The sequence below is a fragment of the Chiloscyllium plagiosum genome, chromosome 36, assembly GCF_004010195.1.
Source record: "Chiloscyllium plagiosum isolate BGI_BamShark_2017 chromosome 36, ASM401019v2, whole genome shotgun sequence".
In the NCBI taxonomy this organism is placed as follows: Eukaryota; Metazoa; Chordata; class Chondrichthyes; order Orectolobiformes; family Hemiscylliidae; genus Chiloscyllium; species Chiloscyllium plagiosum.
The window spans coordinates 20,173,339-20,186,946 of NC_057745.1; the positions used below are offsets into that span (position 1 = coordinate 20,173,339).

The following is a 13,608-nucleotide window of genomic DNA, read 5'->3' on the forward strand; positions in this document are numbered from 1 at the left end:
TTCAGATGAGACATCTGTTCCATGCAATTCCTATTTTTTCCAACCACAGTCAAAAAATATGCAAGCTATTTTCTTGGTTCCCATTTAAGTTTTTCCTCAGGTTTTCTAAAGCAAGCTGTGAAATACATCAGCTGTTCAGTATTTCACTGTGAATATTGATTTTTAGTTACATCTTGGTGAATCTTGGTCAACCCACTTAATTGAAGTATAAAACTTCAAAACGTTTTGCCCATCAGTTGCATTGTATATGGCCCCATGAATTTGAGTTGACTTCTCCTAACAAATAAATACATATACCAAATTAAGACACCATTTTTTAGAAGCTGTTTGTTGAATAGTGTGCCATCCATATTGTTAAAATAAGCTTTTGATCTCCATAGTTGGCGGTATAACGTACAATTTTTTGGCATTTTGTGCTGCTTTTTCCTTTGAGAAAAAGGTATGTCCTCTTGTTGCTAATTTTGGTGGTGTTGAAAAGTAAGATTACTAGTATTAATTTAACACTTTATTTCTTTTCAATTCTTACTCAGTCCCTTTGAGAGTGCCAGAAATCAGCTTGACTAGTCGCAGCCCAACCAACATCCTGATTTCGTGGCTTCCCATTCCAGTCAAATTCCGAAGAGGGCGTATTATTGCATATCGCATTCATTACCGTAAGAGCACAGAAAGTGCCGTCCATCTTGTGGAGCTTCCAGGAATCATATCAGAACATCTACTTGAAGGTGTGGAGCCTGACAGCACCTACCTTGTACGTATCTCTGCAGCAACCAGAGTGGGGTGGGGAGAATCTTCAATCTGGACATCCCACAGAACTCCAAAAGCTACGAGTGTGAAAGGTAATGCATTATATTGATAAATATCGATGTTCATATTGTGGAATTACAGATTCTGACTGTATAAGATTTGGTCATTGGCTGTCTAATGGCAGCATTGATGCCTGTTGTGATTGACCACAGTCTGTCAGGTGTGAAATAATCATGTATTTGGAATTGGGATGCCTGTTCTGAGGTGTAAGCATATGTTTAAACTTGGTAACTCAATTAGATAGATAGTTGGTGTATTATGATTGTGAAAATGTATAAGAGAATAGAATATAGAAGCAGGAGTAGGCTATAGGGGCTTGTCAAGCTGCTCCACCATTCAACTAGAGGTTGATCTGCCACAGCACCATTTTCTCACACTATTCTCCTATCTCTTGATGTCTTTAATATCTAGATATCTATTGATATCTGTCTTGAATATGCTCAGTACGTGAACTTCCACAGTTCAATGAGGTGGACAATTCCAACGATTTGGCTCCCTCTGAAGAAATTCCTCCCCTCAATCCTAAATAGCATTGGTTCCCATTTATTCTGAGACACTTTCTTTTTTCCTCTTGGTGCCAGAGCCAATCCTCTTATACTTACAGGGACTAAAATTATACACAAAATGGGTGAAGTCTCCCCAAGACTGTACACAATTCTAGGAAAACATCTTTACTCCTGTTCTCAAATCTGCTTGCAATAAAAGCCAGTGTGTCATTTACACACCTAATTGCTTTCTGCATCCGTATGTTGGTTTTCAGTGACTCATGAACAAAATAAGCCAGATTCCTTCGGACATCAACACTTCCTAGTCCCTCACCATTTAAGAAATAATGATGTTTTCACTTTTTTGCTACCAAAGTGGATAACTTCACGGTGTTTTTCTGCATTATATTCTGTCTGCCATGTTCTCATTCACTCATTTTGGGGGTAAATCCCCTTGAACCCTCTTTATATCATACAGAGAATTCATGTTCCCCTTAATTTTGTCAGCAGTAAATTTGAAAAGTTCAACTTTATTACTACATCCCAATTTTTGATGTAAATTGAGTTGCAGTGGCCCAGACAGTCTTATGATATCCTCTAGTCGCAGCCTGTCAATGTGAGGAAAACTGGTTTATTCCTGTTTTCAGTCCATTAACCAATTCTCTATCCATTCCAGTAAAACATGTGCACAAGCTGTAGATATGAGGTCAGTCATACAGTTATGAGATGAGAACTTCACTCAAAGGGTATGGAATTCTCTACCCCAGAGGGCTGTGGGTGTTCCATAACAGAATGCATTTAAGGTTGGGGAAAAAAAAGTCCCACTCCTCTCCCTTCAGATCATGGTTTCAATTGTCTTGTGTAGTTTGGTGTCAGTTTTGTTCTTCCGATTAATATTGCTGTGAAGTGGCTTAGGAAATTTTGCTGTCGCTCAGGGAATTGAGGGTTATTGGGAATAGGTAGGAAGGTGAAGTTGAAGCCTTCGATCAGTCATGACAGTATTAAATGGTGTACCCTGTGTGTTTTGTTTTATGTTTTCTCATTAGTCCCAATCCTACCTGTCTAATTTTGTTTGCAACCTCTTGTGTATGACACTATGGAAATTCTGCTGAAATTCCAAATGCATCATATCCTATGGATGTTTCCCTCCTGCCTCACTCCTGCTAGTTATACTCTCCTAAATGTGTGGGGGCAATATCAAATTTTAATAGACCATGTTAAACAACGTATCTAGCTTAGTTTTGCTTTTGGGAAGCCCTAGTTTTAGTCCTACAAAATTGTGTATACCTTTTGCAATCTCAGGATTCTCAAACATTGGACCAGTTGTGCTGAACACACCTGTAGTATTATGTGCCATCTACCTGTTAGTATGAAGTTGCACTTGCTCATTGTCTTTGGCATGGTCAAATATTCCAATTCTCTTCAGAAGTATTAATCAGAAGGTTAAAAAACAGCACCAACCTCTGTAATGCATTAAAGTGACTGACTGAAAGCTTGGTCAAGAAGGGGGCTTTTAAGGAACATTAAGAAATGCGAAAAAGATGACTAGTCAGGGAAAAAGTTTAGGGAAGGAATTCCAGAGCTTGAGATATTGGCAGCTGAAGGCACGATCACTGCTGGTGAAGTGATAAAATCGGATGCCCAAGAGGCCAGATTTAGAAGCGTACATACAACTGAGGATTGCAATGCTGAGGAACATGAGAGGTAACGATAAGAATTTTGGTGAGGTTTGCTTAACTTGGTTGCTGTGTAGGTCAGCTAGCAGGAGTGATGGTTGAACTGGAACTTGGTATGAGTCACCAGCTGAGATCTGCATCACTTGATGCTTGCAGAAGTTAGAATATTTGAGACCGGCCAGGGGCGTACTTTTGTTAGGACTAGAGGTGTGATAAAGACGTGGATAAGGGTTTCAGCAGATGAGCTGAGTTAGTACAAGGAATTAGGAAGTGATATGGTAATGGCACAGATATTTGGTCAGAAGCCTTGTATGAATCAAATATCCTACCACTCTGGCAATTGAACAGATTCAGCATCAGTCCGTGCCATCTACTTCATCCCTTTCCCTGGCAATGATCTAAGGTCGATGGGTTTGGTCCAATGAGCATTTCTTTGGAAGGGATTTTTGCCAATCCAGCATTGAATGCTGTGCAAGCAGACTGATAATTTAAAAACGGAAGGGGAATGAGAGATGAGGTCATAGTTGTGTTCATTAGTGTGCTTATGAAAATTGACTGACAACCAGGGATAAAGTGCAGATGGAACAAGGTAGGTGGGGGTTTAAGGATAGATCTTAACCCTGGGAATATTTAAGTGGAAACAAACCAAGTTTGTCCAATCTCTCCTCATAGCTAATATCCTTCAAGCCAGGCAACATCCTGGTAAACTGTTTCTGTACTCTATCAGAGAGTAAGGACACTTTGGATAATGTCATGACCAGAGCTCTAGACAGTAGTCCAAATGTTGCCTAACTAAAGTTCTATGCAATATGACTTGACAATTTTTATACTGTATGTCCTTACTGATGAAAGCAAGAATGCCATATGTCGCTTTGACCACCTTATCCACTTGTGTTGTAACTTTCAGGGAACTATGAACCTGTATGCCTAGATCCCTTGTATGTTGATGCTACCAAGGGTTCTGCCATTTACTGTGAACATCCCTCTGCATTGGATCTCCCAAAATGTATCACCTTGCATTTGTCTGGATTAAACTCCATCTATCTTTTCTCTGCCCAAGTCTCCAGTTTATCTAATCTTGTAACCTCTGGAAATCCTCATCGTGATCTGCAGGTCCCCTGGTGTTTGTGTCATCTCCAAACTTACTAATCAGGCCACCTACATTATATGCTGGCCCTGAACTCTAATCAATGGCTTTTAAAAGATTTCAACATACCAGATGTGGATTTATCCTCAAACAGCCACCCCAATCTACATTCCCCAGTTCCTGCCTAATATTGTGGTAGCTAGTCTTCCCCCAGTTTAATACTTTCACCTGAGGACTATTCTTGTCCTTTTATCCATAATTAACTTAAAACTTACAGAACTATGGTTGCTGTTCATGAATTGCTACCTCCATTGAAAACAACAGTCCATTTAGTTTTGATGGGAACATAAAGACTTTCTCTAATAGTTCAGTCCATACTTAGGTGAAGCACAGTGGAAGGCTGTGTATTTCATTCTGTTACATAATTACCATAACTCTGACAAGAGTGTTAAAATGATCGTTCATATTTTCACCAATGATGAAGAAAATTCAGGGTTTCCGTTCTTGTCAGCCTTTTTGTCATGCTCACCAGGTCCAGGCAAGAGTGTTGCCTCACACCTGCTAATGAAGCCAGGGGTTTTAAGATCCTGAACCCTTTGCTAAACGTGTTTGGGCTTCCACTCCAAAAGAAAATCATGAGTTAAAATCAGAGCAGTAAAATTGAAATTGACTCAACCTGAAGGCTTATTTGGCACATTAATACTTCTGTTTGCTTTTCCCTGGTCTAAGTTTGGCATTGGAATTAACAAGAGTGGTGAGTCTTTTAACATGGAAAAAGTAATTTTTTTTACATACTGCCAATAGCAATATTGTGGTTTTGCAAGATGAACCATGTATCCTGAGGTGCAATTCTATTTCATTAATGTAGCTATTAAGTCCATTAGAACAATTTTTAAATTTTAAAATGACACAAACTGTGCACAGTGGATTCTGTTACTCAGCAAAATAGATCTGCATGCTCTTTTCTCATTGAATTGTCCAATGTATGAAATAAATCTATAAATAAGCAAGTATGAGTTAGTTTTGTACAATGCATTTTTGTAACTGAGATACAAGATGAAGCTTTTCTGATTTTAGGGATGGAAATTAAAACCACCTATCCTGAGGGAGAGCATATGGTGATCTGCCTGTTGTCCATAAGAGATTGTTGCAATAATCTTGTTAAGATGTTGCTGCTGTTACCCTAGTAACCTTTGCCCTTGTGCCAGTAACATTAGGGTGGGCCTCAAATCAATGGATCATGAATGTTTGCAATGGTCTGCTTGCCCCAAAAATAAAGATGAGCCTGTGTTTAAGAATAACTGATTCTGCAACTGTGGGAGGAGAAGATATCTTGTGTTTACCTTTTGATTTTGGTAAGTGGTATCCATCCAAGAATAATTCAGTTTGGGCACAGACAAAGAGATGGTGTGTTTATGTGTGCTGATACTTCCAAATAAACAGTCAAAGCACCAGTATTTCATTCGGTGCATGCTATCTTAAGCCATCAATCTTGGAGCTGTCAGGCCTAGAGCAGGACATATCCCTGTGGGGCTCCAGGCCTGTTGTTTTCATCAGATTAGGGGAATAAGCAGCAGGGTGGACAGCATTCCTTCCCTTAAAAGAAGAAAAGCAAGACTTGAAAAAGCTCATCCTGAGTTCTGCTTATACTTGTGTTTTTTCTCTTCCCTTCGTGTAGCCTCCTGTCTGTCATCTCTTGATTTCTGTAACTTTTTTGAAAAGCCTATTGTTTTGTGACTACTCAGCACAAATCATGATCTGTGTAGAAACTATGACCTAAAGCAGTGTTTCATTTTTAAAAAAATACGCATGGTTTTTTCAAATCCTGAAAGTTTGGATTTCCAATTGGCCCACGGTGGCCCAGTGGTTAGCACTGCTGCCTCACAGCGCCTGTAGACCCGGGTTCAATTCCCAGTGTTTCATTTTTAAAAAAATACGCATGGTTTTTTCAAATCCTGAAAGTTTGGATTTCCAATTTAAATGTTAGTGTAAGGGGCAAGTTTAGCTGTTGGAAAGCAATAGATATTTTCTGAAGTAGCTTTACTGACTGAGATTTGAATACCTGACTTAAGTCACAACTGTACTGCAGTCTTTCTCAAAATAGAGACAGTGGAAGTGCTGCCTGAATTCACCAGCCACTTGTTTTCAAGTTTCCTTCACTTTTTTGACATTTGTGAAGATGTTTGTTTATTTATGGGACTAAAGCTTTCTATAACAGCAAAATAAGATAGCGTCAGTAGCTTTTAGCTAGTCGTAGACATAAATAGTGTTCTAAGAACTAATGCAAGTGCTATGGTGCACATTGACTCGATTGATCTTTTTCTTATGATGGTGTTTGCATTGAATGTAAGTATTTGACTCACTCTCAGGTGTATAGAAATAACTGAGTTCGTTTCTTGAATATTTAAAACAATGATGAAACATATTTGAAATTTGTTGTGCAACTCAAGTAAACATACAATGTAACAGAAAAGGCATAAATAATGTTTCCCATGTCCTGTTTCCACAGTCCCCTTGGCCCCAGAGCTGCGTTTAGAGCCATTGAACTGCACAACTATTACAGTAAGTTGGAAGCAAGCAGAAGAAAATAGTGTGCACATCCAGGGATACAGACTGTTTTACAGGGAGGAAAGTCAACAGGAAACTGGGCCAATTGGACTTGGCATGCAAGATTCCCATTACACCATCAGTGGACTTGGTATGTAATTTTCAAATCTTTCACTAAGCCTTAACTTACAGCCTCTACTTTAGAATATTTGGTGCTGGTACTTTTGACTTTTCATGTTGATGTTTTCTTTATTCTTCCCCTGAATAGATTTGTTCAAAATGCTTTGGTTCCAAAGGTACTTGGTTATCAATATTTGCTGTGCTTGTATTTTACTTACTTTCTGAAAGTCTTTCAATGTTTTTTACTGACCATACACCCCCATTGCCCTGTTAATAGTTCATTTTGTTTCCTTGTATACTTATTCGAGGCTTCAGTTGTGCTGGAATTCCCCAAGGGTGGGGGAAGGGTGAAATCTAATTTTCCCTCTGGATCTGCTCCACAGTAAAGTTTATGAACAACAAACAAGTTGCTTGACGCTAGGTACAGAAAGGTCTGAGAAAACTATCCCCATGTTTTGTTCAGGGAAACCTATCCAGTATATTTGAATGGAAAACTGAAATTTATATTCAGCCAATGGACAGAAATTAGGAAACAAAATCTATACTGAAATAGAAACTAATCAAACATTTTCTTAGGTATCTAAGTAACAAACTCAACATACAACTTGCATCTGTGCTGTGAAGGTGTAATTTTTGTTTTTAAAAAGTATACAGCTAGTGCAGTGCTTGCTACTAGTGTATAACTACTGTAAGTAAAAATTCAAACTTCTGGATGCTGTGCCTGCTTTTCCAAATAAGTATAATTGGATTGTTCATGAGCTTGAATAGTATATTTACTTCTTTGTCTCCCTTGGCTCCACTAAAAGGGGGGCAATTTGAATCAGCACAATTCCCGAGAGAAACTTATTTCAATAACTGCAAAATTGTCCACCTTCCATTTGAAAATGCCATTTCTGAACACTTGCATGTTCCTGTTAAATGCTTCATTGCATCTCCTTTTCAGTGGTGATGCAGAAATCATAACCTTTTTCTTAATGTAACTTAGAAAACAAAGGGTTTAGTATTACATTGTATCATTTTACACCTCAGCCCTTCCTGAAAGAATTTTTTTTGTGTTGTGAGAATTATTTACACAACCTTTTCTGTCAACACAATCCTTCAGCACAGTTGTTCGGCATTTATTTTTTGTTTCCAGACCACCTGAAATGATCTGAAATCTAGTTCCTGCAGTCCCATGTAACCATTTCAAACGTTAATCAAATTGTTAAATCAGCACTAAGGTTTATACAGAACCAAATTACAGTGAGGGTATAAATTGGTTTCTGTGCACACAAGAAATCTTTTCACATGCCACTGTAAAGCTTTAGACTTGTATGATAGGCAAACACTATGCTACCTTTTAGTTTTTTCTTTAATGCACATTTGCTAATGGATATTATGTTACTATTAAGATTCTATTTATCTGTTTGGGAAATATTTTCTGCATAGTGCTTTCAGTTGTAAGTTTTTGAATATTTTAGTATATGCTTGGGACTGCTACTGTTGCAATTTAAGCAATGTAGTCCCTATTTGCAAGCATGATTCTTCAGAAAAGAAAAGGAACAGTAATATTTGAATATTATTACATTTGAAATTCTTAGTCTGAATGATCTATTAGTGTAAGTTATTGCAGGATTATTAAGTCTGACCTCAGTCACTATTTGGCTGTGGCCCTTGACTGTTGCTTGGTGATGAGGTTAGATTCACGGATCCCTGTCAAGGGCCTCAATCCCCGTGTGATGTGGGAACAGCAGCACATTCTTAACTACTAACTGGACAACTGACCATCTGTGGCCATTCCAGCCATAGCAGGTGGCTGGCAGCTGACCATTTAACCAGGCAAAAAACTGTTAGGGACAATGAAGCACGAGATTAGAACAAAACCAAATCATTGATTGGATTCTGTTTCTATTCTAGTGTTTTGGATGTTGTTAATCCTCCTTAATGTAGCTACTCTGGCTTTGTTAAAAAGTCAAATCAGACAAACCAAAATAAATGTAACTTTAAGAAACACTCATTTTTATTCCCCTGTCCTTATTTTCTAGTCCCATTTCTTCAAGTTAATGTTGTTGTAATATTGAAATGCCTAAACCCTTCCTGAAAGGTATCTATCCAAGCTCAAACAGTATTCTTAAAAAGTTGCCTAATTGAATTGCACTTCAGTTGACTCAGCCTCAGTGACCATGTTTTCTAAAATACTTTGAGGATAAGTTTGAATGTAATGGCTGAACTCTGCAATACAGTTTATTGTTTGTAAACGTCTCTGTCAAAAACATAAGCAAAAAATAAATATGTAAAGCTGGTAGGATTTTAAAAAAACTTGCTTAACATTTTGCTCCACACTCTTGTCTCAAAGATGCAGCTCAAGAAAGATAATCTTTAACTTTGCACTCAAATTAGAAAGCATGAACCCAGAAACACCTGTATGCCTTCTAATCCTTTCATTTTAAATTTTAGTTTATCTTTATTTTTGGCATTTTATTTCTATAAAACTAATTTGGGTTATTAGACATTCTCATGATAAACAGTGTGGTTTTATTGACTGTAAGTCTCTGTTTCCAAAAAGTAAACTCATTCCACTTATTTCATTCTTATGCCTTGTCACCAAGTTCCAAATGGAGGTTTTAGACGGAATGGTTTGCTTAAGGCACTTGTCCCAGTCACTGGCTTTTGACCTCTTGAAGCCCATGATTTTATCTCTTCCCTGTGAACAAAGATAAAGCTCTGTCTCTACTCTAACAGACACTGACAATTTATAAATGTGACCTTTTTGCCACCCTGACCCACTTTAGGAATAAAGTTTAATCAGTCAAGGCTTGAAGTGATACTAAGAAATTTTTGTGTGGGTTTGATTGCCTCATCTAGCAACGAGAGCATATCACTAATGTATTTACCACAGTAAATTACAACTGAATCAACTGTGAAGTTGTGTTCCGCATGGAAAAGTGGAATTACTTCAATTGCTAATGGATAACTCAAGCCTGCAACAACTATGAAGATGAAAAAGGTTTTAATAAGTTTTTCAGGTACAAGTTTAGCATTACCATTTTAAAATCTTTAAATGAAAAGAAATTTCCATGGCAACACCTGTTGACAACAAATGGTACTACAGGATAAAAATAATTTTTTAGGTTCTGTCTTCACTGTATTTTCTTTAATACAGTACTGAGGAACCGTAAACTTGGAGATATAAGTTCAAGCCTCATCTGCTCCAGAGATATGGAATAATATCTCTGAACAGACTTTTTAAAAATAAAATCTGCACTGGAAAGGTGGAATACAACTTAATGAAGTCCTAGATGTTTAAACACTTGGGTTTGTGGATCCTTACATTAAGGAACTCTGACTGGAAAGGTACCTTGCGTATGTATGGAGCTTGCACATTCTCTGTGTTTGTGTGGGTTTCTGCTGAATGTTCTGGTTTCCTCCTGCATTCCAAGCATGTGCAGTTTAGGTGGATTGGCTATGCTAAATTGTCTTGTAGTATCCAGGGTTATGTAGGCTAGTTGGATTAGTTATGGTAAATGTGGGTTAGGGTGGGGGGTGTTGGGTCTGGGTAGAATGCTGTTCGAAGGCTTGGTGCAGATTGGATGGACCGCTTCTGTCTGCATTGTGGGAATTGTATAATTTTAATTCAGCTTAATAAGCATTAGAATTGACAACAAGATTTTTTTTAAAGATCATGAGCACCTAAGCAATTTGCTGTGGCACTTGGATGATAATGCTTATTTATGCATAATTGGTGTTCCCAACTAAACTGTACTTTTTAAAGCAGACTTAAAATTTTAAATGTTGATGTTTAAGCCATAGGAAATTTGCTTTGTAATGATAAACTGAATTTCAAAATAAACCCTCATTCAAAAGATTTAAGGTTTAAAATAAACATTCTTCAGTACAGACATTTAAGAAAATTTACAAGCATGTTCAGTTACTTTTATCTTTTCATCTGTCAAAATTCTATTCTTATCAGAAACATTAAGATGAATTTTTACAGTGGGTTTAGACGTAATTAATATTTAGATGTCCTATTCTTTTTATCTTTAAATGTGTTTCACTGTAGACTTAAAAGAACTATGTGCAGTCATGAGACTAAGGTCCTATTACACTATTGCTAATTTTACAATGTCTTTTTTGAGAAAAGAGCAATTTGTCTTCTTTGTTAGTTTGCCACCTGTTACAGCAAAATTGTTTTTCATATACCTGCCACATAAGCCATTGATTACCTTTTTTTTCTTTGCACATGTGTAGATAAGAACAATGTACACTGTGGAAGGTGACATTTAAGAATTGACCTGGTCATTTGTATATTATGATGGTCTGATTAATGTACCAATTGGACAGCACTGCTAATAATGACTTTTGAGCATTGATCCTCACAGGGCAAATCACTAAATAATATACTGTGCAGTGCAAACAGAAATGTGGTAGGTGGTGCTTCAAACATTGGATTTCCAGGGTTGAAGGAACTTATCTTGTCCTGTTAAGATGGGGCATTTAACATACTACTTAACACCGTAATGTAGAGTCTAAAGTGATCTTTGTGGTCAACTGTGCAGATCAGAAAGTTCCAGGTTCTGATCCTTGGACATTGTTTAACTGATCCCAGCTGGGTTATGTTTAGTTAGTGAGATGCAGGGGCTTCTATGCTGGAATGTACTGGGGGGCCTTAACATTAGGAGGAGGAAAGAAATCGTTCACATTGCCACTTCTGATTTGATTTTTGTAATCTAATAACCTCAGCTGGAAAGCACGTGTAATGCTCATGAAGTTGGAATCTGATTCTGCTTTGATACCTTTATGGTTGAATAGCGAAACAAAATCGGTGGAAAAACTCAGCAGATCTGGCAGCATCTTTAGAGGGAGAAGTAGAGTTAACATTTCAAATCCAGTCTGGCTATTCAGAAAGGACAGGTTTCTACACTTGTACCTGAAAAATGGTCATTTGCTAGGCATTTGCATCCAAATGTGAACCTACTCCCGAGAACCACTTCCTGTGGGATAAGGAAAATAAAGGTACAGAGAGACATTTAGAAAAGTACAACATTGTATTGAGTCATGTTTCACTGCTTGCTGGTTTTTTTAACAGTACACCAATTTTAGGCTCTTGTTTTTTGGTGTAAAGTGAAATTTTCAGGTTTGTTTTTGTTTTCGGCAGAATATGAATTAAAGAACAGGAGTTGGATAATCACATTGGGGTGGAGCTTATGTCCTATTCGTAATTTCAGCCTATGCACTTGAGGCCTGCTTTAATGATGGTCTCCCAGGGTGCAATAAAGTTATACAGGCCAGGGTGGACCTGAAAGACAACACAAATTGAGCTAAGCACTATGAAAAGGGGAGGCAAATTGGTAGGAAATGGAGTCTTTTACTAGCTGTTTGTGTTTAAATAGTTGCTGTGAGTTAACAAGGTGTGAAAATGTAATAAAGTTAAGAACACCTGTATGGAAGCGTGCCATTTTACAATGATGTGACCCTTTTTAACCTTCTGAAAGCTCAGTTTGGAAAGTTGCTGTGTTAACTTTAAGATGTGCACTAATCTTTGAATCATTTCAACATAAAGATTTAATCAAGCTGTCTTTAAAATGTATCCTCTGACAATTGATACTTAAAGATTTGTTGAAAGTTGTCCAGGAATCCTAAGAAGATAACTGAACTGCTTTTAATGTCTTTACTTCATGCTTTTACTGTTTCATGATACAGAATTCAATGCATTAACGGTATTTATCAAGAGTCCTATCTGCAAATTATATGCAAATATCTTGATAATTTATGGGCATTAATATTCTGAGGAGGAGCCTATCTTGCATACAGGCCAAAATGTTAGATATTTTAATTGCTATTATATATGATAACTAGAAGTTGTGATTATCTCTTTCTTAACATGTCATAATCAACTTTGTCTTTTACTTAAACACTTGTATTTCAGAAGTTTGAAATTATGCCTCACTCCAAGCAAAATCCAGTATTTGTTACTATGCTCTCCTCTCCCGCTCCCTCGTGCTCTTGCAAGTTTGTGTTGTGCCATCACAGGTGCTTCTCCATTCCAAGGGCAGGATTGCAATTTGTAGGGGAGGACAATGAGAAAGTAACATGTAGTTCTTTTACGTAATATTCCGAAATATGAAATGCCTAAGACTAAACGTTTAAAACTGATTTGGGCAATTACATTGGAATCTATATATTTTTAATACAAAATAACCCAATTTTTAACTAATTCACTCAAAAACTGATCCATTTTGGTAACTAAGCAGCATTTGCTTAGTTACCAAATGTGATTTTCATGAACCAAAGTTTCCTGGTCCTTCCTTTCATTAGAGAATGTTTTGTTTTTTGCAAGTCAAATACTCATGTCCGTGTTAGAAATAATTATCTTAGACACCGATGGTGACAATTACTTGAAGAGTATAAGAAATGATAGGTCTGAAATAACAATGTTATAAAGGGATGTGTGGTATGTATGTTAATCATTTTTATGTGACTGCACCAATATTGCAGGAAATCTTCTTGTCAATTATGGAATTTTAAAAGCGATGGACTGATCTAGTAATTGGCTTTAATAGCTCTGTTAACTAAGTGAAGAGCTTTTGTGTTTACAGTATAGGCATGTTCTCGTCTCTTTGTAGACAGAGTTCAATGATACAACTGAGGAGTAAGCCATTGAGGAATCTTATCTCAGGGGAGCACTAAATTTACAATGGAATGACCAGTCTTAAATGCAGTAGGTTATCATAGGGCTGTGAGTTGGAAGCTTAAGGCTAAAGAGGGACAGAAAATGATAAATATGATTTATTCTCTGCTGTGAGCTTAACAATGTCAGACTTGTAATGTTTGTAGCTCTTGAAATTTGTATGTGATTCTCTAGTCATTTTACATTGCTGATGACCTCCTAAATAATTTGTTGGAGTTAAAT

General features: G+C 37.2%; 1 protein-coding gene across 2 annotated transcripts in view; it reads left to right on the forward strand.

Moving 5' to 3' along the window:
• LOC122541029 (protogenin-like) overlaps positions 1 to 13,608 on the forward strand; it is a 118,810-nt gene that overhangs the window by 64,064 nt on the left and 41,138 nt on the right. For both annotated transcript variants that reach the window (XM_043677488.1, XM_043677489.1), the window contains exons 10-11: positions 531 to 836; positions 6,562 to 6,750. In XM_043677488.1, the coding sequence (XP_043533423.1) occupies positions 531 to 836; positions 6,562 to 6,750 (495 nt within the window). The remainder of the gene's footprint in view (positions 1 to 530; positions 837 to 6,561; positions 6,751 to 13,608) is intronic.